Source organism: Loxodonta africana, chromosome 18 (assembly GCF_030014295.1).
Source record: "Loxodonta africana isolate mLoxAfr1 chromosome 18, mLoxAfr1.hap2, whole genome shotgun sequence".
Classification (NCBI taxonomy): Eukaryota; Metazoa; Chordata; class Mammalia; order Proboscidea; family Elephantidae; genus Loxodonta; species Loxodonta africana.
The window spans coordinates 58,722,912-58,748,958 of NC_087359.1; the positions used below are offsets into that span (position 1 = coordinate 58,722,912).

The 26,047-nt window shown below is 40.3% G+C and overlaps 1 protein-coding gene across 1 annotated transcript in view; it reads left to right on the forward strand.

The window, feature by feature from the left end:
- LOC111752500 (leucine-rich repeat-containing protein 37A-like) overlaps positions 1–26,047 on the forward strand; it is a 55,542-nt gene that overhangs the window by 22,609 nt on the left and 6,886 nt on the right. The window contains 6 exon segments of the mRNA XM_064271457.1: positions 13,716–13,787; positions 14,356–14,430; positions 17,411–17,529; positions 23,346–23,623; positions 23,888–25,111; positions 25,476–25,574. Coding sequence (XP_064127527.1) covers positions 13,716–13,787; positions 14,356–14,430; positions 17,411–17,529; positions 23,346–23,623; positions 23,888–25,111; positions 25,476–25,574 — 1,867 coding nt within the window.

The following is a 26,047-nucleotide window of genomic DNA, read 5'->3' on the forward strand; positions in this document are numbered from 1 at the left end:
GTCAACAACACACATAAAAAGGCATCAAAATGACAGCACTAAAAACTTATTTATCTATAATTACCCTGAATGTAAATGGACTAAATGCACCAATAAAGAGACAGAGAGTCACAGACTGGATAAAGAAACACGATCCATCTATATGCTGCCTACAAGAGACACACCTTAGACTTAGAGACACAAACAAACTAAAACTCAAAGGATGGAAAAAAGTATATCAAGCAAACAATAAGCAAAAAAGAAGAGGAGTAGCAATATTAATTTCTGACAAAATAGACTTTAGACTTAAATCCACCACAAAGGATAAAGAAGGACACTATATAATGATAAAAGGGACAATTGATCAGGAAGACATAACCATATTAAATATTCATGCACCCAATGACAGGGCTGCAAGATACATAAATCAAATTTTAACAGAACTGAAAAGCGAGATAGATACCTCCACAATTATAGTAGGAGACTTCAACACACCACTTTCGGAGAAGGACAGGACATCCAGTAAAAAGCTAAACAGAGACACGGAAGATCTAATTACAACAATCAACCAACTTGACCTCATTGACTTATACAGAACTCTCCACCCAACTGCTGCAAAGTATACTTTTTTTTCTAGTGCACATGGAACATTCTCTAGAATAGACCACATATTAGGTCATAAAACAAACCTTTGCAGAGTCCAAAACATCGAAATATTACAAAGCATCTTCTCAGACCACAAGGCAATAAAACTAGAGATCAATAACAGAAAAACGAGGGAAAAGAAATCAAATACTTGGAAAATGAACAATACCCTCCTGAAAAAAGACTGGGTTATAGAAGACATCAAGGAGGGAATAAGGAAATTCATAGAAAGCAACGAGAATGAAAATACTTCCTATCAAAACCTCTGGGACACAGCAAAAGCAGTGCTCAGAGGCCAATTTATATCAATAAATGCACACATACAAAAAGAAGAAAGAGCCAAAATCAGAGAACTGTCCCTACAACTTGAACAAATAGAAAGTGAGCAACAAAAGAATCCATCAGGCTCCAGAAGAAAACAAATAATAAAAATTAGAGCTGAACTAAATGAATTAGAGAACAGAAAAACAATCGAAAGAATTAACAAAGCCAAAAGCTGGTTCTTTGAAAAAATTAACAAAATTGATAAACCATTGGCTAGACTGACTAAAGAAATACAGGAAAGGAAACAAATAACCCGAATAAGAAATGAGAAGGACCACATCACAACAGAACCAAATGAAATTAAAAGAATCATTTCAGATTATTATGAAAAATTGTACTCTAACAAATTTGAAAACCTAGAAGAAATGGATGAATTCCTGGAAAAACACTACCTACCTAAACTAACACATTCAGAAGTAGAACAACTAAATAGACCCATAACAAAAAAAGAGATTGAAACGGTAATCAAAAAACTCCCAACAAAAAAAAGTCCTGGCCCGGACGGCTTCACTGCAGAGTTCTACCAAATTTTCAGAGAAGAGTTAACACCACTACTACTAAAGGTATTCCAAAGCATAGAAAGTGACGGAATACTACCCAACTCATTCTATGAAGCCACCATCTCCCTGATACCAAAACCAGGTAAAGACATTACAAAAAAAGAAAATTATAGACCTATATCCCTCATGAACATTGATGCAAAAATCCTCAACAAAATTCTAGGCAATAGAATCCAACGACACATCAAAAAAATAATTCACCCTGATCAAGTGGGATTTATACCAGGTATGCAAGGCTGGTTTAATATCAGAAAAACCATTAATGTAATCCATCACATAAATAAAACAAAAGACAAAAACCACATGATCTTATCAATTGATGCAGAAAAGGCATTTGACAAAGTCCAACACCCATTCATGATAAAAACTCTTACCAAAATAGGAATTGAAGGAAAATTCCTCAACATAATAAAGGGCATCTATGCAAAGCCAACAGCCAATATCACTCTAAATGGAGAGAACCTGAAAGCATTTCCCTTGAGAACGGGAACCAGACAAGGATGCCCTTTATCACCACTCTTATTCAACATCGTGTTGGAAGTCTTAGCCAGGGCAATCAGGCTAGACAAAGAAATAAAAGGTATCTGGATTGGCAAGGAAGAAGTAAAGTTATCACTATTTGCAGATGACATGATTATATACACAGAAAACCCTAAGGAATCCTCCAGAAAACTACTGAAACTAATAGAAGAGTTTGGCAGAGTCTCAGGTTATAAAATAAACATACAAAAATCACTTGGATTCCTCTACATCAACAAAAAGAACACCGAAGAGGAAATAACCAAATCAATACCATTCACAGTAGCCCCCAAGAAGATAAGATACTTAGGAATAAATCTTACCAAGGATGTAAAAGACCTATACAAAGAAAACTACAAAGCTCTACTACAAGAAATTCAAAAGGACATACTTAAGTGGAAAAACATACCTTGCTCATGGATAGGAAGACTTAACATAGTAAAAATGTCTATTCTACCAAAAGCCATCTATACATTTAACGCACTTCCGATCCAAATTCCAATGTCATATTTTAAGGGGATAGAGAAACAAATCACCAATTTCATATGGAAGGGAAAGAAGCCCCGGATAAGCAAAGCACTACTGAAAAAGAAGAAGAAAGTGGGAGGCCTCACCTTACCTGACTTCAGAACCTATTATACAGCCACAGTAGTCAAAACAGCCTGGTATTGGTACAACAACAGACACATAGACCAATGGAACAGAATTGAGAACCCAGACATAGATCCATCCACGTATGAGCAGCTGATATTTGACAAAGGACCTGTGTCAATTAACTGGGGAAAAGACAGCCTTTTTAACAAATGGTGCTGGCATAACTGGATATCCATTTGCAAAAAAATGAAACAGGACCCATACCTCACACCATGCACAAAAACTAACTCCAAGTGGATCAAAGACCTAAACATAAAGACTAAAACGATAAAGAGCATGGAAGAAAAAATTGGGACAACCCTAGGAGCCCTAATACAAGGTATAAACAGAATACAAAACATTACCAAAAATGATGAAGAGAAACCCGATAACTGGGAGCTCCTAAAAATCAAACACCTATGCTCATCTAAAGACTTCACCAAAAGAGTAAAAAGACCACCTACAGATTGGGAAAGAATTTTCAGCTATGACATCTCCGACCAGCGCCTGATCTCTAAAATCTACATGATTCTGTCAAAACTCAACCCCAAAAAGACAAACAACCCAATCAAGAAGTGGGCAAAGGATATGAACACACATTTCTCTAAAGAAGATATTCAGGCAGCCAACAGATACATGAGAAAATGCTCTCGATCATTAGCCATTAGAGAAATGCAAATTAAAACTACGATGAGATTCCATCTCACACCAGCAAGGCTGGCATTAATCCAAAAAACACAAAATAATAAATGTTGGAGAGGCTGCGGAGAGATTGGAACTCTCATACACTGCTGGTGGGAATGTAAAATGGTACAACCACTTTGGAAATCTATCTGGCGTTATCTTAAACAGTTAGAAGTAGAACTACCATACAACCCAGAAATCCCACTCCTAGGAATATACCCTAGAGATACAAGAGCCTTCATACAAACAGATATATGCACACCCATGTTTATTGCAGCTCTGTTTACAATAGCAAAAAGTTGGAAGCAACCAAGGTGTCCATCAACGGATGAATGGTTAAATAAATTGTGGTATATTCACACAATGGAATACTACGCATCGATAAAGAACAGTGACGAGTCTCTGAAACATTTCATAACATGGAGGAACCTGGAAGGCTTTATGCTGAGCGAAATTAGTCAGAGGCAAAAGGACAAATATTGTATAAGACCACTATTATAAGATCTTGAGAAACAGTAAACCCGAGAAGAACACATACTTTTGTGGTTACGAGGGGGGGAGGGAGGGAGGGTGGGAGAGGGTTTTTTTTATTGATTAATCAGTAGATAAGAACTGCTTTAGGTGAAGGGAAAGACAACACTCAATACATGGAAGGTCAGCTCAATTGGACTGGACCAAAAGCAAAGAAGTTTCCGGGATAAAATGAATGCTTCAAAGGTCAGCGGAGCAAGCGCGGGGGTCTGGGGAGCATGGTTTGTGGGGACTTCTAAGTCAATTGGCAAAATAATTCTATTATGAAATCATTCTGCATCCCACTTTGAAATGTGGCGTCTGGGGTCTTAAATGCTAACAAGCAGCCATCTAAGATGCAGCAATTGGTCTCGACCCACCTGGAGCAAAGAAAAATGAAGAACACCAAGCCCACATGACAACTAAGAGCCCAAGAGACAGAAAGGGCCGCATGAACCAGAGACCTACATCATCCTGAGACCAGAAGAACTAGTTGGTGCCCGGCCACAATTGATGACTGCCCTGACAGGGAGCTCAGCAGAGGACCCCTGAGGGAGCAGGAGATCAGTGGGATGCAGACCCCAAATTCTCATAAGAAGACCAAACTTAATGGTCTGACTGAGACTGGAGGAATCCCGGCGGCCATGCTCCCCAGACCTTCAGTTGACACAGGACAGGAACCATCCCCGAAGACAACTCATCAGAAATGAAAGGGACTGGTCAGCGGGTGGGAGAGAGATGCTGATGAAGAGTGAGCTAATTATATCAGGTGGACACTTGAGATTGTGTTGGCAACTCTTGTCTGGAGGGGGGATGGGAGGATAGAGAGAGAGGGAAGCCGGCAAAATTGTCAAGAAAGGAGAGACTGAAAGGGCTGACTCAAGACGGGGAGAGTAAGTGGGAGTAGGGAGTGAGATGTATGTAAACTTATATGTGACAGACTGATTGGATTTGTAAACGTTCACTTGAAGCTTAATAAAAGTTATTATAAAAAAAAAAAAAAAACAAACACAGTGCCGTCAAGTCGATTCCAACTCACAGCACGTAGGACAGAGTAGAACTGCCCCATAGGGTTTCCAAGGCTGTAATCTTTACAGAAGCAGAACGCCTCATCTTCCTCCAGTGGAGTGGCTGATGGGCTCCCACCGCCGATCTGTAAGTTAGTGCTTAACCACTGTGCCAACACAGGGCTCCAGAGGAAGGGTAGGAGATTAGACAAAATTCATAGAAAAAAGTGGATAGAGGAGAGACCAACTTTCGTATCTCAAATTTCTGTGTTCATCTTAAAAAACAGAGAAGGGCATTTGCTAAATAGTAATGAAAGAATTAGAGCTAGCTAGTATTGGAAAGAAAACCCTGGTGGCGTCGTGGTTAAGGGCTACAGCTGCTAACCAAAGGGTCTGCAGTTCACATCCACCAGGTGCTCCTTGGAAACTCTATGGGGCAGTTCTACTCTGTCCTCTAGGGTCGCTATGAGTAGGAATGGACTCGACAGCACTGTGTTTGGTTTTTTTTAGTATTGGAAATAAATGAATAAAAATGTGATTTGAATCGAGGTATGCTGCTGAAAAGGAGCCCTGGTGGCACAGTGGTTAAGTGCTCAGCTGCTAACTAAAAGGTCGGCCATTCGAACCTACCAGCCACTCCAAGGGAGAAAGACGTAGCAGTCTGCTTCCAGGAAGACTACAGCCTTGGAAACCCCACGGGGCATTTCTGCTCTGCCCTATAGGGTCCCTTTGAGTTGGAATTAACTCGACAGCAACGAGTATACTCCTAAAACTAATACAGAGGCATGTTGAAAAGATTGGCACAATTGCCACAATGTGGGTTGGAAGCTGGGCTCCTTCTTTGTTTTGGATCAAATTTTTCTAATAGGTAGTTTGCCATAGGTGAAATATAAGCTTTATTGCAACTGTTTCCAAAGGCAAATTGCCAAGAGAAGATGCTACCTCTGAAAAGCTAAGTAATTTTATAACCTGTGTGGCACAGCACTGGAGCGTTTACAAGTTGGAACAGTGTTTTTCCTGCATTAAAAACATTTTTATAAAAAGGTCCCAGCGGAGGTGGGTTTATCTTGAATTGAACAAAGCTTAAACCTCAGGGTCCCTTACTTCCAGAGAAACCTTCCAAGGTCCTAGGACGGGCCCTAGGGGTTTTTGTACTTACACTTTTGCACTGTTCTATTAAAGAGAATTTACAAATTAGATAAGCTTCAGACTGAACAAAACCTAGGTTCCAGCTAATTATAACCCAGTAAATCTCCTGAGAAGGAGCCCTGGTGCCTCAGTGGTTAAACGCTTGGCTGCTAACGGAAAGGACAGCAGTTCAAACCCACCAGCGCTCTGCGGGAGAAAGATGTGGCGGTCTGCGTCTGTAAAGATGACAGCCTTGGAAACCCTATGGGGCAGTTCTGCTCTGTCCGGTAGGGTCACTGTGAGTTGGAAACAACTCGACAGCAGCCGTAGCAACAGCAGCAGCAGCAGCAGGTCTCCTGAGTGAAGCCTCTGTGTTGTTACAAACCCCAGCTGAACACATTAGAAGTGTAAAGAGTCAGTCTTCTCTGAATCTGAAATCCGCCTCAAAGACGTGCCAAGACCTTATTAGTTAAGCAGCGCTCTTTGAATAGTAGTAGTAATTATATCTCTTTCAGATGAAATCAGGGATGAAATACATTGTGGAAAACAAGCAGGGGTGGATAATCCTAAATGTTAAGTATGCCTTTTATTTCTGACTTTAAAGTGCTTCTCCTTTATTCACCTAAACAGGTCCAGACTGGTGGCTAATTAAAAAAAAAATTCTTTTAGTCAAGTTTATTGGTTCTAACCATACAAGCTCCATGATTTTAAAAACGGACAGATTCTACAACATAGAGAGGCTATACCTTATTCAGATAGAGCATGTTTACATGCTGACTTGTCTGTGACACATCAAGAGAGAATAAGTTGAAAATCCAAGCCTAATTCCTACTGAATTATTTGCCCCACTACTGACAATATCAATGAGGTAGGTGAGGCCACACTCTGAAGGCCAGTTGAGCTTCATCACAGAGATTACCTACCACTCCCACAGTCAACTAGCATCGGTTCCCTTTAGATAGAGGTAGACACACAAAAGATAACACACTTCGGGATGTTGTCATCACTTTTTGGTGTGTACTGGAATCCTGGCAGCTTCTTCTTAGAAAGGCATGAACATTAAAGATGAAAAGAAACAACTTGGGTCTGTTCCTTGGAGTAATTTAGGGTAGCTGTTTAATTTGTAATGGTTCAAAAGTGTTTAGACTGTCACACCCAGCAAGTATGACACTTGTCTTTTTCCATCTTTATGTTGTTCTTCCCACTCAAGCTATCTTCTTTTCTCTCTGAAGCTTAGTAGTTCTTCCTCTGCCCCATGATATTTCTTTAAAACCTATACTTGTTAGGTATTTCTTATTATACTCCACACACTACACTAAGTAGTTTTACCTATTATACCAAGTAAGATGGCATGCATAACGGTCTTACCATTACGCCTGGCACATAGGAAATGCTCAATGCATGTTAGCTCATGATGTATCTCATTTTCGTTTTCTCAGTAAGTCTTGTGATATAGATATTATTATCCCCATTTTACAGATGAGGAAATTGAAACTCAGAGATGTTGGGTAGCTTGCCTGGGTACACACTGTTAATAAGTGGGCCGAGCCACTGAGGAGATTCACAGCAATTCTCTATGCAGCTCTCCACTCCTTGTAATGTGAGTGTATGAGGGCAGTTTGACTTTTTGTGCATTGTGTCTTGAAGTTGCTTTCTTACTTGGACAGGACCGTTAGAGCAGAGAGCTTCATTTTCCTATGAAAACCCCATGGAGCCCCTCGCCATGCCATCCCGGGGTAGGCCTAGGATTTGTGCTCACTGGCCAGTGCAGATATGACATCGTTACCTCTGAGCACCTACTCTGTGCCCAGCCCATGCTAGGTGCTTTACACATGTGCTTTCATTAAATCTTCAAACTACCTTGTGTGATAAATGATGCTACATAAGGCTCAGAGAAGTGAATTACTCAAGTCACTTCACCAGAAGGTGGCGGAGTCAGAATTCAAACCCAGCTCTGCCTGATTCCAGGGCTCTTGCTCCTTCCACTGTTCCTCTCTGCTTCTTTGTACACCCAGTCAGAGAGTCTTCTTCCAGGCTATTCTCCGAACTTCAATTCAAGGATAGGCTAACCATTTCAGGTTCTTTAGGCTTTGCCCCTGAGAAAGTTTCTGTGATGTCATCAGAGGTCTTGTATTGAGGAGCTTCATGTGGGCAGTCATGTTCTCACGGCTCATGGATCTATGTGATGAGTAAAGGAAAGGGGTCACTCCATCCCCAAGTACTTTCAGACATATCGGAACAAGGTCTAGGTCACTCTGCTTATTTTTTTGATTACCTTCCTCCAAGGAATCGTTTTTTCCCTGCTTGTCTTGAAATTCTAGAATAGATAGTTTGGGAATTTGTCCTATTTTTAATTTATTTTCACTGCCTGCTTTGGATATTTTTTCAGCTAATACTGTTAGAATTTCAGGACACTCAGGACAGTGATGACAGGCTTCGGTCCTCAATTCTTCTCTGTGTATTCAGTTAATAGAAAGGACACATAACCCATCTGTCTGGACCTGTGTAGAAGAATTGGGAGAAAAAAATATAAGAGGTAAGAAATGTTCCCTTATGTTGTGAGCCCCCTTTCATCTGTACCTTTGTTCTATAGCAAAAGGCCTATGCAAAATATTTGTATTTTCTACCAAAGACACAAGGGAACAATTAGACCAAATGACTAATGGACCATGAGTACTACAGCCTCCACCAGACAGAGTCCAGCACAACTATATGTTGCCTGGCTACCACCATCAACTGCTCTGACAGGGATAATGATAGAGCGTTCCAGACAGGGCTGGAGAAAAATGTGGAACAAAATTCTAACTCACACACACACACACAAAAACAGACTTACTGATCTGATAGAGACTGAAGAAATTCCAAGAGTATGGCTCCTGGATACCCTTTTAGCTCAGTAACAAAGTCAGTCCTGAGGTTCACCCTTCAGCCAAAGATTAGACAGGCCCATAAAGCAAAATGAGATTAAATGGGCACACCAGCCCAGGGGCAAGGAAAAGAAGGCAGGAGGGGAAAGGAAAGCTGGTAATAGGGAATCCAGGGTTGAGAAGGAGAGAGGGTTAGTATGTCATGGGGTTGATAACCAATGTCACAAAGCAATATGTGTATTAATTGTTTAATGAAAAGCTAGTTTGTCTGTAACCCTTCATCTAAAGTACAATGAAAATAGATTTTAAAAAATTTAAAAGAAAAAATCCTTTGGAATTTATGTATATATATACATATATATATAATCTTTCATACATAATTATTAAATATCAACAGTAAACTTTATTGGAAATGTATCTCCTAAAAAATATATTTGTATTTTATTCTTCTAATAAGATACACTTTAAAAAATAATTTAGAAAAATATTTCTTGAACTTTGACTTTGGGACAGGCTCTGAGCTAATAAAAAGTATTGCCACATTTTTCTCCGATAAAGATAAGCCCATGAATATCAAATAGGCAATAGGCTAGGAGTCAGGAGTTCTCGTCTCTGAACTCTTTAACTAGCTAGCTGTGGGACCCTAAACCTATTCTGCAACCCCACTGCACCTTAGTTCATCTCTAAAATGAAGGGACTGAACCAGAAATGGAAATGATCTCTAGTGCATCGTCCACTGTAATTCTGTAAAACCATTAGCCTCATTTAGTTTGTCCAAAAGACTTGCAGAGGCCCCCAAACGTGAGCTGTTAAGTCATTTCTCTCAACCAAGCACAAGCTTGGTGAAGGGAAGAATGCTGTAAAGGCAGGAGGAGGAAAGAGGATAATAGAGAGTGTCCCCATATTTTGATTTCATTAGGGGCAAATTTGAGCATCCTAATGCCAGTTGCAGAAGGGCTGTTTAATTAAGAGGAAACACTAAGCTGATGGCTGTGAGGTCACGGATGATCTGTTAGGAAAGATCAGAGGCTGAGCGGGACCACAGTAGTAGGTTATGGACAGAGTGGGAGGGAAAAGTAGAACAAAATTCAGACTCATAAATAAACCAGACTTACTGGTCTGATAGAGACCGGTGGATCCCCTGAGAATTTGGCCCTTAGACACCCTTCAAACTTGGAACTGAAATCACTCCCGGAGATCACATTACAGCCAAACAGTAGACAGGCCTGTAAAATAAACAGTAACACCAGTGAGGAATGTACACCTCAGAACAATCAGCTACATAAGACCTAAAGGGCAGCATTTGCCCAAAAGCAAAGTTCAGAAGGATGGTAGGGGCAGGAAAGCTGGGCGAATGGACATGGGGAACCCAGGAAGAAGGGAGAGAGTGCTGACACATTCAGGGGTTTGCAACCAATGTCATGAAACAAGCTGTGTAGAAACTGTTGAATGAGAAACTACTTCGCTCTGTAAACTCTCACCTAAACGAAAACAATGTGTTCAAAAAAAAAGGAAGGAAAGAGCAGAGGTTTGGAGAACTGAGGTAATCTGGGAGGAAGAATACAAAACTTTGGTACACTGTGTTGGCTGTATATTGCTTTAGGAACCCTGGTGATACAGCGGTTGAGACGTCAGCTGCTACCTGAAAGGTCGGCGGTTCAAACCCACCAGCTGCTCCTCGGGAGAAAGAAGTGATAGTCTGCTTCTGTAAAGAAGCAGAAGATCAAATACAGCCTTGGAAACCCTATTGGGCATTTCTACTGTGTTCTGTAGGTTTGCTATGAGTCAGAATCTCCTCCAGGACAATGGTTTTTTAATATATATTCTCTAATTGTCATTCTTAATGGCTGGGGGAAAAGTAGGCAGGGAGAGATCCAAAGCTGGGTGGGCTCACTTCCACAGTGCCCATCAGTGAACTTAAAGATTTTAAAAAGACAAGGAAAAGGAGCCCTTGTTTGGGGAACCATGCTCAACCAGACATGTGACACATTCTTTCCCTTTATAACATCTTCCTGAATATTAACTACTGTTTTAAATCAAACTCATTAATACTACTAAAATAAATCTGGAAGAATGCACTAGACTAGAAAGACTAGGGGAGATCACAAGGCAAGAACAAGCTAAGTGGCTCCCAGACACACCACTTACTAACTCTGACTTTGGGTGAGGAAGAGTCTTCGTCCCCCTTTTCTCCATCTACCAACACACCTGATCTCTGGACACTGACACTCTGTGTACTGCAAGATGGTTCTTTTTTTCAAGGAGATATAATTTGCCTACCACAAAATTCACCATTTTAAAGTGTGCAGTTGAGGGGTATGTTGACAAAATTGTGTAACCATCACTACTACCTAATTCTGGAATACTTCATCACCCCAATAAGAAATCCCATACCCTCCCTCCAACCTCTGGCAACCACTGTTCTACTTTCTTTTCTGTCTCCATAGATTTGCCTGTTGTGGACATTTTGTATAAATGGAATCATAAAATATATGGCATTTTATGTCCAGCTTCTCTCAGTGTAATAGGACAAAGTAGAACCGCCCTATGGAGTTTCCCAAGAGTGGCTGGTGGATTCAAACTGCCAACCGTTTGCTTAGCAGCTGAGCTCTTAACCACTGTGCCACCAGGGCTCCATGTATCAGTACTTCTTTCCTTTTGATGGCCAAATGATGTTCTACTGTATGGGTATGCCACCTTTCGTTATTCCACTCATCATTTAATAGCCATTTGGATTGTTTCCACGTTTGGGCTGTTATGAACAATGCTGCTGTGAACATTTGTGTATAAGCTTCTGTGTGAACTACAGCTTTTAATTCCCTGGGGCACATGCCAAGAAGTGGAATTGCTGAGTCACACTGTGACTCTGTGTCTACATGTTGAGGACCTGCCAACTTTTCCACTGTGATTGCCCTTTTTTACATTTTTACTACCAATGTATGAAGATTCCATTTTCTCAGCATCTTTGCCAATCCTTGTTATCTTCTTTTTTTCAATAACTTTATTTCATTTTTTGTTGTTGTTGATATTATCTGTCTTTAAAGCCATCCTAGGAAATGCGAAATGGTACCTCATTGTGGTTTTGATTGGCATTTCCTTGATGGGTAAATGATATTGAGCAACTTTTCATCTGCTTATTGGCCATTTATATATCTCTTTGGAGAAATTTCTATTCAAATCCTTTTCCCATATTTCAACTGTGTTATTTGTCTTTTTATTGTAGAGTTGTAAAAGTTCTTTATATATTGTGGATATAAAAACAAACACACCAAACCAGTTGCCTTCAACTGTAGGGTTTCCAAGGAGCAGCTCGGGGATTCAAACTGGTGACCTTTTAGTCAGCAGCTGAGCTCCTAACCATTGTGGCACCAGGGCTCCGTACTGTGGATACTAGACCCTTATTCCCCGGATGGTGCCAATGGTTAATGCACTTGGCTACAAACTAAAAGGCTGGAGGTTCAAGTCCACCCAGAGGCACTTGGGAAGAAAGGCCTGATGATCTCTGTCTGAAAAATCAGGAATGGAAGACCCTTTGGAGCCTAGTTTTACCCTGACATACATGAACATAGATGAACGAAATATTTAGTCATGAGAGACAATTAGGGAAGAGAAATTAGAAGAGAAAGTGTAGTTCTCATGAGGCTCTCCCAGATGAGGAGATGAAATTCGAAAAGGTTTATACCTATGTTTAATGCTCTCAAAATTGAGGATAAAAACAGCTGCTGTTTTCAACCTCATTTTCTTCATACAGATTAAACACAGGGTTTGGAGTCAGACAGGACTGAGTTCAAATCCTAAATCTGCTTCTTATTAGCTTGGTGACCTAGGACCAATTAGATAATCTCTCTGTACCTCAGTTTCCTCATCTGTAAAATGGGGTAATGATAATGTCGACCATATAAGGTTATTGTGAGTTTCCAGTGTGAAATGCTGGTCATAATACCTGCAAGTTCAGTTGGTAATACATGTAATAATTATTATTCCATAATGTTCTGCAAAAGTACCCTAATGACTCTTGAACAGAGTTAACCTAAGGGCAGTTTCTTTTCTTTCTTATTTTTTTTTTTAAGAATTGAGGAAAAATTCAATTCTACATTTTGGAATAAAAATTTGTGTAAAAATGAATATTCATTTTATTGATGTGTAAGCAAAATGTTATTTATTTATTCAACATATTTACTAACGACCTGGTAAACATCAGGCACTATGCCAGGTACAAGGATGACACCAATGGCAGGTTGTGGTCCCTGCCCTCAAGAAGCTGGCAGTCCAGGGGACTGACAAGTAAAGGTGATGCCATCAGTGGAACAAGGGCTGGGATACAAGAATGCACCTGGAGTGTGTGACAGAACTGTGGCTTCCCCAAGTTCCTCTTCTTAGATTTACCCTCTTCCCCTTTGGTACCAAGGCCAAAGTATTGGTCCTTTTTTTAAAATTGGGCGAATTATGCCATGGAATTGTTTGAAGTTGTGAACACTGAAATGAAAGCACCTTGAATTATGGAGGACACTGGAAATAGTATTTCCTATGGAGCAAAGGCTTCCTCCCAGCATAGTCACTTCCAGGCTTTTCTGGCCGAATGAGGTTACAGGTTTCTTCCTGAAGTTCTTTGGTGTATTTTTTCTTTGTTATCCACCTTTCTTTTCTCACTCGCTCTCTTTCTTTTCTCCACTTATCTTCTAATTCCCAAAGGAAGAGTGCTTTATGGATTTCAAAGGGTGATTTATAGCTTAAGGCAGAAAATGATTTTTGGTTTTTTTTACCTGCAATTTCCGTACAAAAAAAAAAAGAAAAGAGTATAAACTTTCATGGAAGTCATTGAAAATGCAGATAATTTTAACTCCATTGCATTTTTCCAGAGTTCTCAATCGTAATCCTCTGACAGCCATCGAAGACTCGTATCTTTTTAAATTGCCAGCATTAAAATATTTGTAAGTATTGCAACAATCTCATGGGTTATGAGATGATTTTGATTCTTCATTTTTACTTTCATCAAAAATTAAGTATTTTGCATTTAGGCTAAAAAGACATAATTTTCATTTGGTTATTGAAAAAAGTTATTGGCGAAGAAAAGGATTAAGAAAGGATGTATACTGGGCAAGACAGCAACAGGGGAAGAGAGCAATGTTGAAGAACACATAAGGATATGGTATATGCAGACAAATGTAGAACTGTTATTTATTCAAAAAAGCAAAGAGGTTAGGGTGTACATTATAAAAAGAGCAAGGAATCAGGAGAGCTTAATACAATAGGGGAATGAGAAGTGGGATAATGGTAAAAGACTCCAGGTTCTACTGTTCTGTGCCGACATGATCCATTTGATGATGCAAATAAACTTGAAGAGTTTTCTGGAGCTATCTTCTGTGGCAAATAAACTCAAGCTAGCTTGTTTTACAGAGAAGCCAAAATTGAAGTAATTACCTGTCCTTCAGTATCTTTTGCAGTATAGAATTTTTGTCTTTGGGTTCATATCATGAACGTTTGGTCTTTCTCCTTCAGAGACATGGGAACAACACAAGTGTCACTTACAACAGTTGAGAACATCCTCATAATGACACTCAAGTTGGAAAAACTGTAAGTCATGTTTTTCTTAGATTTTTTTTCAGGTTTATTTTATCATTTTAAAGTCTGTTTATTGAGGTCTAATTACATGTTATCAAATTCACCCTTTTTAAGTGTACACTTCGAGTTTTGACAAATAAATACACTTACATAACCACCACCACAATCAAGGTTAGAATATTTCTTTCATCCCAAAAAGGCCCTCTGTGCCCTTTGCCATCAATCACTTTCTGCCGCCAGCAGCCCCTGGCAACCACATATCTCGTTTCTATCGCTGTTGTTTTCCTTTTTGCAAAATATCTTATAAATGTATTCATATAGTATGGAACCTTTAATGTTTGGCTTCTTTCACTTAGTGTAATCCTTCTGAGATTTGTCCGTGTTGTTGCATCTTTCAGTAGTTCATTCCTTTGTTTTGCTGAGTAGTATTCCAGTAGTATGGATGTATCACAGTTTGTTCATCCATTCATCAGTTGACGGACAGTTCGATTGTTTCCACCTTTGGCTATTGTGAATAAAGCTGCTGAAAACACTCGCAGGTCTTTGTGTAAACACAGGATTTCATTTCTTCGAGGTAAATACCTAGGAGAGGGATAGCTATATCACATGCTAAGGGCATATTTGGCTGTATAGGAAACTGCTAAACTGTTTTCCAAAGTGGCTGACCATTTTGTTTTCCCACCTGCAGTGGATGAGAGTTGCTATTGCTCTGCATTTTACCTAATGTTTATATTTCAGAAACCCTGGTTGGCGTAGTGGTTAAGTGCCACAGCTGCTAGCCAAAGGGTCAATAGTTCAAATCCGCCAGGCGCTCCTTGGAAACTCTATGGGGCAGTTCTACTCTGTCCTATAGGGTCGCTATGAGTTGGAATCGACTCAATGGCACTGGGTTTGGTTTTTGGTTTTTATGTATATTTCGGTCTTCGAAAAAGTTGTCACCTTTTCTGTACATTTGCAAATAAAAAGGTTGTTACAAATAAGATTTAAAAAAAAGTAAAGACAGCTCAGTACAAATATATCAATACTGTCTATTAATACCTGTACACTAGTAGTTGTGTAAAGTATTTCACTGTGGTTTGAATTTGCATTTCTCTAATACTCAGTGATGGTGAGTGTCTGTTTATGTTCCTATTTGCCATTTGTATCTTCTTTAATGAAGTGCTCACATCTGTTAGAATTTTGTACTGGATACTTTTCTTATATTATTCAGTTGTAAAAGTGCTTTATATCTTCTGGATTATATATCCCTTCTCTCAAATGTGTGTTTTGTCAATATTTTCTCCCAGCCTGTGGCTGCCTTTTCATTCTCTTGAAAGTGTCTTTTGAAGAGCAGAAGTTTTTAATTTTGATGAAGTCTAATTTAGCAATTTTTTTTTTTGTATATGGCTTGTGCTTCTTTTGTGTCTTATCTAAGAAATGTTTGTATAACTCAAAGTCACAAAGATTTTCTCCTGTGTTTTTTTTCCAGAAGTTGTATAGTTGTGTAGCTCTTCCAATTAGGTCTATGATCCATTTTGAGTTAATTTTCATATATGCTATGAGCTAAGGGTCGAATTTATGTATTACTATTTGTTGCATTAAAAAATGTTTTTGTAGGGCCCTGCTATAACAGTTGATTACACAGTTTACTGAAGCTTATTTGTGCCATCCCCCTCCAATAAAAAAAAAAAAAAAACAGGCTAAATAGAAATCTGCTGTTACGCTAAAGCTATTTGAGGGGACTCCGTGAGATGAGTACGGAAACAGGCCCTGCATTTAGCCAACTGCTCTAGATGCTTTTGTCAGGTCACCTCCTTGATTCTTCTTACCACATCAGATCCTACGGGTCAGTGCTCTGGCCTCGTCTTCCTCAACCACCTGCAGCATCTGCCACAGTTGATCCCTCGCTTGTCAGCGAGATGCCATCCTCTCCAGATATTCAAAGTTCCCATCTGCAAACCAGCTTTCTCACTTAGTTTATACTAGGAAGGAGGGTTCAGTCTTCTCTTTTCATGACCATAAGTAGATGAGGAGAATGCTATCATTCTCTGTAGCCATGTGCCACCAAGGCCATGAAGAGATTAGAGAAACTGCCATCCTTGAGTTCATTATGGAAATGCCTTAGGAGTTTAGGTTGGGAGGAGATACTTCTGAATTAAACTGGAGATCAGTGTCAACCAATTCTAATCCCTATCCCCTTTATTCTAGGCATACCATACCCACTGCCGTCCTTACCCTTCTGTTGGGCACCTCTATCCTCCTGTTTATTTACCATATTCAAGAGCAGCAGTTGACCAATTGGTCCCCATCCAAGCGGCCAAGCCATATGCCCCAAGAACTCCTTCATGGAACTGGACAGCAGGTCTAACTGCTTCCATGTACTACTGCTCTCTTTACCAGGGGGCCAGAAGAACTGGATGGTAGCTGGCTACCATTACTGAATATTTTGATCAAGGAATCTGTAGGGGAATCATGATCAAAAGGGGAAAAAATTTGGAACAGAATTTTAAATTCTTATGGAATGCAAACCAGACCTCTTGAGACTGGAAGAACCCCAGAATCTATCACTCTCAGAAAATCTTCAAACCATGACCCAAAATTATTCCCTGAAGTTATCTTTAAACTAAACAACGGTTTAGCTACATCAGTAAAGAATGTTCACCATGAGTATAGCACTCTTTTAAAGAATTATCTGTATGTGATCAAATTGACAACAGTAACTATAAAGCATAGATAAGAAGTATAGGGGGTGGTGAATCTAAGTCCATGGTGGTGAAACAATATGGGTAGAGATAGCAAAAATGGTGATGCACTTGAAGAATGTAACCAATGTTATTGAACTGTACATGTACAATTTGAATGGATATATGTTCTGCTATATAGATTTTCACCAAGATTAAAAAAAAAAAAAAAAAAAGAACTCCTCCTTACACAGCCCTGTGGCCTTGGCCTGCTTCTACTACTTAAGTAATCCCATTAACATTTGTTTAATTCTCCTTATTTCCGTTTACAGGATCTTACCTAGCCATATGGCATGCTGCCTGTGCCAGTTTAAAAGTACCATTGAAGTTGTCTGCAAGACAGTGAAGCTGCATTGTGACAGTGAATGTCTGATAAACAGCACACGTTGCAGTGAGTCTGAAATGCTTCATGATAAATTTTAGACTAGCAATGTAAATGCTTTATTTTTATTCCTTCATTCATTCAGAGTCCCAGTGTAACTAGCTGGAAGAACTACTCCATTGCTGAAAGTCAGATTCTCAGTTTGGTCAGTCAGTTAATAATGCTACTGATCCACATGCATTAAGGAACAAGAGAAAGGAAAGCAAAGGGGAGGGGAATGACCTTAGTGGGCCGCATGCTCTGTACCCTGCTCTGTGCTTGGGCGTTACCCCAAAATGGTAACTTATTCAGGTAGCGTATTGTGGCTTGTAAACTGATTTCATGTGGATTATGTCTCAAGTACGCCCTGCCTTAGGACACGTATAGATTCGTTTTTGTTTGTTTTCTTTCTGCGTTTGCAATTTCATAAAAGAGTACAAGTAATAATGCTTTATAAAAGTTGTATTTGAAGTCTCAGAGTTTCTGGTCCTATAACCAGAAGCTGCTACCCGGATCTCATAATGGATGAGAGGGCGCTTCCATTCTTAGACTGTCCAACTCTAAACTTGCTCTGAATCTCAAGCTTTTCTATTCCCAGGACAAAAAAGCAGGTGCTTTGAAGTGTTTTTTTTTTTCTGTATATTAGTTTATCGGCACTAACTTCATGAGTTCCAAAATGTGATCACCTCCACATGAGAGAGCCCGAATATGGGCCACTAACCGTGACCTGGAACAAATAATAAACAATAACACTTTGCTGTTATTGTTAGGTGCTGTTGAGTCAGTTCTGACTCCTAGCAACTATACGTACAAGGGAACAAAACACTGCCCAGTCCTACACCATCCCCATAATCATTGCAGTGTCGGAGCCCCTTGTTGCATTCATTGTGTCAGTCCATCTCATTGAGGGTCTTCCTCTTTTTCCCTGACCCTCTACTTTACCAAGTATGATGTCTTTCTTCAGAGACTGGTCCCTGCTGGTAACATATCCAAAGTATATGAGATGAAGTCTCACAATTCTCCCTTCTAAGGATCATTCTGCCTATACTTCTTCCAAGACAGATTTGTTGGTTCTTCTGGCAGTCCATGGTATATTCAGTATTCTTCAGCGACACCATAATTCAAAGGTGTTGATTCCTCTTCAGTCTTCCTTATTCATTGTCCAGCTTTTGCATGCATATGAGGTGATTGAAAATACTGTGGCTTCGGTCAGGTGCACCTTAGTCCTCAAAGTGAAAGTTCGCTCTTGAACACTTCATAGAGGTCTTTTGCAGCAGATTTACCCAGTGAAATGCATCATTTGATTTCTTGACTGCTGCCTCCATGGGCATTGATTGTGGATCCAAGTAAAAAGAAGTCCTTGAAAATTTCAACCTTTTTTCCATTTATCATGATGTTGCTTATTGGTCCAGTTGTGAGAATTTTTGTTTTCTTATGTTGAGGTGTAACCCATACTGAAGGCTGTGGTCTTTGATCTTCATCAGTAAGTGCTTCAAATCCTCTTCACTTTAGTAAGCAAAGTTGTATCATCTCCACATCGAAGATTGTTAATGTCTTCCACGAATCCTGATGCTGTGTTCTTCTTCATATAGTTCAGCTTCTCTGATTATTTGCGCAGCATAGAGATCGAATAAGTATGGTGAAAGGATATAACCCTGACACACACCTTTCCTGATTTTAAACCATGCAGTATCCCTTTGTTCTATTCGAACAACTGCATCTTGGTCTATGTACAGTTTCTGCATGAACGTAATTAAGTGTTGTCACTTGGTCATACTGTGGTGTTGCTGTGATGCTGGAAGCCATGTCACCAGTCTTTCAAATACTAACAGGGTCACCTATTGTGGACAGGTTTCAGTAGATCTTCCAGACCAAGACAAACTGGAAAGAAGGACCTGGTGATCTACTTCTGGAAAAACTGGCCAGTGAAAAACCTTATGAAGAGAGCAAAACATTGTTTGTTATAGTGCTGAAAGATGAGCTCCTCAGGTTGGAAGGCATTCAAAATATGACTGGGGAAGAGCTGCCTCCTTAAAGTAGAGTCAACCTTAATCATATGAAGGGGATAAAGCTTTCGGGACCTTCATTTCCTGATGCGACACAACTCAAAATGAGAAAAAACAGCTGCAAGCACCCGTTAATAATCTGAATGTGGAATGCACAAAGTATGAATCAAAGAAAATTGAAAGTCATCAAAAATGAAATGGAAGACTTAAAGATTGATATCGTAGGTATTGGTAACCTGAAGTGGACTGGTGTTGGTCATTTTGAATCGGACAATCATATGGTCTACTATGCCAGGAATGACAAATTTAGAGGAACAGTGTCACATCCATCGTCAAAAAGAACATTTCAAGATGTATCCTGAAATACAACACTGTCAGTAATAGGATAATATCCATATGCCTACAAGGAATACCTGTTGATACAACTATTACTCAAATTTGCACACCAAGCACTAATGCCAAAGATGAAGATTTTCCCTAACTTCTGCAGTCTGAAATTGATCACACATAAAATCAGGTTGCATTGATAATTACTGGTGATTGGAATGTGAAAGTTGGAAACAAAGAAGAAGGATCAGTAATTGGAAAATATGGCCTTAGTGATAGAAACGACAGCAGACATCACATGGTAGAATTTCACAAGACCAACAACTTATTCATTGGAAATACCTTTTTTCAACAATGTAAATGGTGACTATATATGTGGACTTTGCCAGATGGAATACACAGGAATCAAATCAACTACACCTGTGGAAAGAGACCATGGAAAAGCTCAATATCAGCAGACAGTACAAGGCCAGGGGCCAACTGTGGAACCGACCATCAATTGCTTATACACAAGTCCAAGCTGAAGCTGAAGAAAGTTAAAACAAGTCTACGATAGCCAAAGTACAACTTTAATTATATTCCACCTGAATTTAGAGACCATCTCAAAAATAGTTTTGACGTATTGAACACTAATAACCGAAGACCAGACAAGTTGTGGGATGACATCAAGGACATCATACATGAAGAAATCTAAAAGATCATTAAAAAAACAGAAAAGAAAAAGGGCACTTTGCTGCTTAAATAAAAACAGTATTGCTTATTTCAAAACATTTCTATTATTCCCTTCCTCCCCAGAGGTGGGCAGAAGAGGCACTGTTAATCTTTTACAGATGAGGAACAAGATTAGAGGTGTTCGTGCTATAGCCTGGTGGCCAGGTGTCCTGTCCCCAGTTCTGAGCTCTCCACAAGCCCATACTCCTCCTTTCCGTTGATCTCCTAGTCCTCGTTTGACTCTCGCTACCAACAGAAATACTTTTAATTCTTGTGGAAAAGAAACACAAGTGCACAATGGTACATTTGACCTTCATGCAGTCAGAAGCTTTGGGTGGTTCCTCAAGTAAAGTATTAGACATGAAATACAATGAAAGGAAAGTAGTCACCTGACAAAAGTTGCCTTTTCTCTTTTAGCATGTAGGACTTCATGTTACGTTTATCCAGAAATTGCTGTAATCCCATACATTTATTACACATTCCAGCTAGGCACGCAGAATGACATGGTGCCCGGCTAGCCTTACTGAACATTTTGATCAAAGATTCAATAGAAGAATCCTGATAAAAAGGGCAAAAATGCAGAGTTTCAAATTGTAATGGATGCCAGCCTTTCTGGAGCCGTTGAGGCCGGCTGAACCCCTGGAACTATTGCCCCCAGATTATCTTTAAACCTTAAACCAAAAAAATACCCTGAAGTCTTCTTGAAACCAAACAATGGCTTAGCCTAACTGGTAAAGAATATCTGCCTTGAGCATGTGCTCTTTTAAGAACTATCTATATGGGATCAAATTGACAACAGCAACTTGCAAGATTAGATAGGAAATTTAGGAGGCAGTGCGTTTATGTTAGTGGGAGAGAAACAATTCAGGAAAGGAGGGTGACAATGGTTGCACAACTTGAAGAACGTAATCAGTGTCACTGAATTGCTCATGTAGAAATTGTTGAATTGGTGTTTGTTCTGCTGTGTGTATTCCCAACAACAACAACGACAAAATAAAATAAATTTTTTAAGTGTCTTAGCAGACCCAAGGGGAGGAAAATTTCTTAACCTATTATACCCCAGATCTCTGCCCAATTTCAGAAACGAACCAGGTGGACATAGTGGACACATTCTGTACAGAGCCTTCTGTTAGGGGGACTAGGATATATGGCAGGAGGGACCCAGGGAAGGAGTTGGGCAGGTGGGTGGAGAAGGGCGTGTCCAGATGAGGAGCTGTGAGCAGTGGGATTTGGAGGCTCAACTTTAACACCTGTGCCCCTGCTCCCCTCAGAGGTCTGTCTTTCAAGGTAGTCACCTGTGTTGCCAACAAGAATGTGAACACACGGAAAAGGTGGAGAGAGGAAGCTTTGCCCTCTCTCTCTGCGTCTGAGGCAGGACAGTTTGTGGCATATGAATGTGAGGAAAAATTACAGATGGATCTACCTGAGTGGGGGAATCTTTGTCTTCTACCCTTGGGTTTAATAGTTCTGGGCAATTTGTCTTTGGGGACCAAAAGAATATTCCTAAATATAACTGTTACAAGGAAAGGCTCCCCAGCTCGGGACTAAGACCTGCCTAGGCTATTGCCGTCTTTTGACCAAGAATGACCAGGAGAGGCTCAGAGTTTCCACAGGAACAAAGGTTTCTTAGGGACAGACAGAAAGTAAAAGCCTCGGGAAGGAGAGAGAGAGGGGTTTGCCCCTACGCTAGCCTCCAGTCTCTCAGTGAACAAAAGATTTTTTAGGGCTTATAATAGTTTTTAGATGGGAAAAAGGCATTATTTTTATTCGTTTGATGGGAGGATATTTCTAAGGAGAAGGAGAGGGATTATGAAAAACAAGTGCACACACAGTTAGAATTCAGTCAAGGTGGACTTCCTTGCAGAGGTGGCTGGAACCGAGAAGGAGTCTGTCACAAGGCTGCCAGGATGTTGAACAGGACTTATTCTGGGGTGTTGTACATGCGTGATGCCTCTGGATCTTGCTTTGAGCCCTTGCAGTGGGTCCCTGTTTATCTTTGTCTCATGTGGAAGGTCATTCATAGGCCACATTGATCTTTATTGTGCACACTCCGCACCTGGTGAGGCCTTGAAAAACAACTCAGAAGGATTATCGTTAATTTATAGCTGGTCAAGCACAAAGGGCCTTGAAAAGTAGCCCCTTAACTTGTCTAAGCACTTAGTTTGTTAATCACAAGCAGTTTTCAGGTGCCAGCAGCAAAAGTTATACCGTGGTCTGCACATAGGTTTAGATTCAGAGACTGTTTAAGTATAGCTGGCCAAGCACACAGGACCTTGAAGTGTAGCCCTCCTTTAATTCAGCCAGCCCGATCTCTTCCGTGTCTCATAACCTGTTGCTGTCGAGTCGATTCTAACTCGTGGTGACTCTATAGGACAGGGTAGAACTGCCCCACAGGGTTTTCAAGGCTGCAAATCTTTACAGAAGCAGGCTGCCACATCTTCCTGCCGTGGAGAGGCTGGTAGGTTTGAACTGCCAACCTTTTGGTTAGCAGCTGAGCACTTAACTACTGTGTCACCAGAGCTCCATAATCTAAATATAGTTACTATGTTTCACACTATGGAATGTTCTCAGTAGGTTGCCAATTTTTGAAGAGAACCAGGGTGGACATAGTGGACATATTCATAGTGGAACATTGTTGTCCCTAGTCATAAACTTCAGTTCGGGTTTATTTTTCTCCTCTCTAAATGGCGCTCAAATCTTTGTTGACTTCTCATTTCTTTGACTGGGGCGTATGGCTATGAACTGACAAAAAGCTGTCCCATCCGTCTTTCATTATCAATCACAGTCTTTCTGTTTTGGCAGGTGAAGAAGCATCTCTGGGGGCCGCAGAAGGAACATTTATGAAGGCATTACAAGCCCGGAAAAAGAACACCAGCACTGAGCTCACTATTGAGCCAGAAGAAGCATCCTCAGACAGAAGTAGTGTCAACTTGTCAACTGTCCTGAATGAGCCTCTAGGCTTTAATGATGAAAGTGATGTTACTAGCGCACTAAATTACGTACTGCCTTATTTCTCGGCGGGAAATCTGGAAGACATAGAATTGACATTATTACCATTCATTAAACTGCTTTTTTCCAAGGTACAAGATAGAGAAAAGGCCCTGAGTGATTTGCAGAACAACACAGGGAATCCCCCTCTTAAGCCTGAAAACAACAATGCAACTTACAGAAGTAAATTGAGGAAGCTCTATTTTCTGGAGAATTTGTTAGATGCAGAAATTCAAGAAAAAATTAATGAGGTTAAAAAGAAGGAAAAAACTGCCATGCTTACGTATCCCAATTTTTTGGGTACCAAATTTAAACGCCAAATCTTTCAAAAGGAATTGGAAACTGCTCAACCCCAGGAAAACCACCTGGCAAAGATCCGGAGAACAGGTGTCGGGAAAAGGCTGCAAAAGATGAACAGAGTCCTCAAGAGGCCAAGGGGCATAAAGAAAAGGCACTTCAAAGGAATGGAAGATCTGAGCATCAAGAGGAAACAAGGGGCCAAGCCATTTATGGAGAACACGACCAAAGCAAGAAGGCCCCTAAGGCCACTCTCAAAGAAGGTGGAACGACTTCTCAAGGTGCGGAGGCAAAGGAAGTTAGGGGGAATCTCCTTCAACACAGAGCCTTCATCCAGCAAGGAACGTAAGGCAGCAGTCTCTTCTTCCCTGAAACAATACTCCATGGGCAGGCCTTCTACCTCTCCTCCTTCAAAAGGGCCGCCTGAGGTTAGAATCCTTTCAAAAGATTTGTCCTACACCTTTTTTGTCTTAGAAGAGGCAAATGCTAGAGTTAAAAATATAGAGACTCCTAAATCAGTATCACATTCCAGAAAAAATTACATCTATCATAAATCTCGCTCTCGTGTGGTTCACAGGAGACCAAATGCCAAAACGAGTCGAAGGTTCAGAAAGGTCCGTAAACTGATGCTTAGAAATAGACCTCCTTCCTCTGCAGTGAGGAGCCTCATAAATTCCCCTCCTCGAGAGGCTTTTTCATCTTCAGGAGAACTGAGTTCTCCAGAAAATCCTTTTCAAGAATGGTTTCCTTTTTCAGGGCCATTTCCAGAAACCACTACTGTACACAATGCTACTATGCTAGGTGAGGCTACCCCTGAAATCACTGCCCATAAGGATCCTTCCACTGCAGATTCTGCTGTGACTGCAGACAACTTCATGGCACCTGTTAAACAAACAAATGAAACACAGTGGCAATACCAGAACATGGGCCCTGACTTACCCTCCAAGCCCCATGGCTCCTCTCTCCCATTGCTCTCATCCCTGGGGGATCAATTTGAAACTCAGCTAAACCAGCAGCTACGGTCCCTCATCCCCAACAACGATGTGAGAAGGCTCATTGCTCATGTTATGCGGACATTGAAACTGGACTGCTCAGAGCTCCAGGTACAACTGGCCTGTGCCAAGCTCCTCTCCAGAACAGGCCTCCTAATGAAGCTTCTCAGTGAGCACCAAGAAGTCAAGGTGTCCAAGTCAGACTGGGATACAGACCAATGGAAAACTGAGAACTACATCAACGAGAGCACAGACGTCCAGAGTGAGCAAAAAGAGCAAGAGTTAAGTGAGGTGAGAACAACTCCAGAAACATGAGGCTCAGACTTTTCCATCAGAGTTCAGGACATGCCTTTAGAGTATCAAAGCTCCTACTCCGTATCTCATCTTGGCCAAGTAATTTGGGCCAAGAAAATCATCTCCCACTTTGTTCATTTAGAGAATGGTGCCACTATTCCTAGTGTAGAGGAGAAGACTTAATACACAAATTGTACAAGAAGACTGCCTAATAGTAAGATTATTCAATTTGGTATGTTCTTTATGAACCTATAAGCTAGATTCACCTGGAAGAATTGAGTTTTGAAACCGAACAGTTAGCTTTTATTCTTTTCATCTCTTTCTTCTACAAAAAAAAAAATTTTTTCTTCCTATTTTTTAGCTCACAAAAGAAGTTCCAGGATATGGATATAACCACAGACTCATCTTGGCGATATCTGTTACTGTGGTTGTAATGATTTTAATTTTCTGCCTCATTAAGGTAAGGACAACAATTATTTCAAGTTTCCAGAATAATATTTTGTCTTTGTAATAGATTCAAAAGCCGCAAACTGAAAATTAAAGCCACTTTCCCACCTGCTACTACTTGATATTCCTCTTCAGTCCTAAGGGCTGGGATGTGCTTGGTTCTTTTATTACAAACTGTATTCCAGGGATTTTGAAAGGAACCCTACTCCCAGGAGATCTTGGTGGAGTTGAAACCAAGATAGCAAGCCATTAGACTATTCTGAGAAGCTAAATTTAAGAAGGCCAGTGTTGACATGATTGCAAAATTTCTTCAACCCAAAACTGTGGCAGTGATTTGATGTAGACACCAGTCACTTTCATTTGATCCCTGATTTCTTTCCCTGTTGGTTGAAATGATGAGAAAAAGAAAATGTCCACTCTTAGGAAGTGATCAATCAACCTGGGAAGAAAGGACACAACAAAAGGATAAAAGTGTTACCTTGTAGA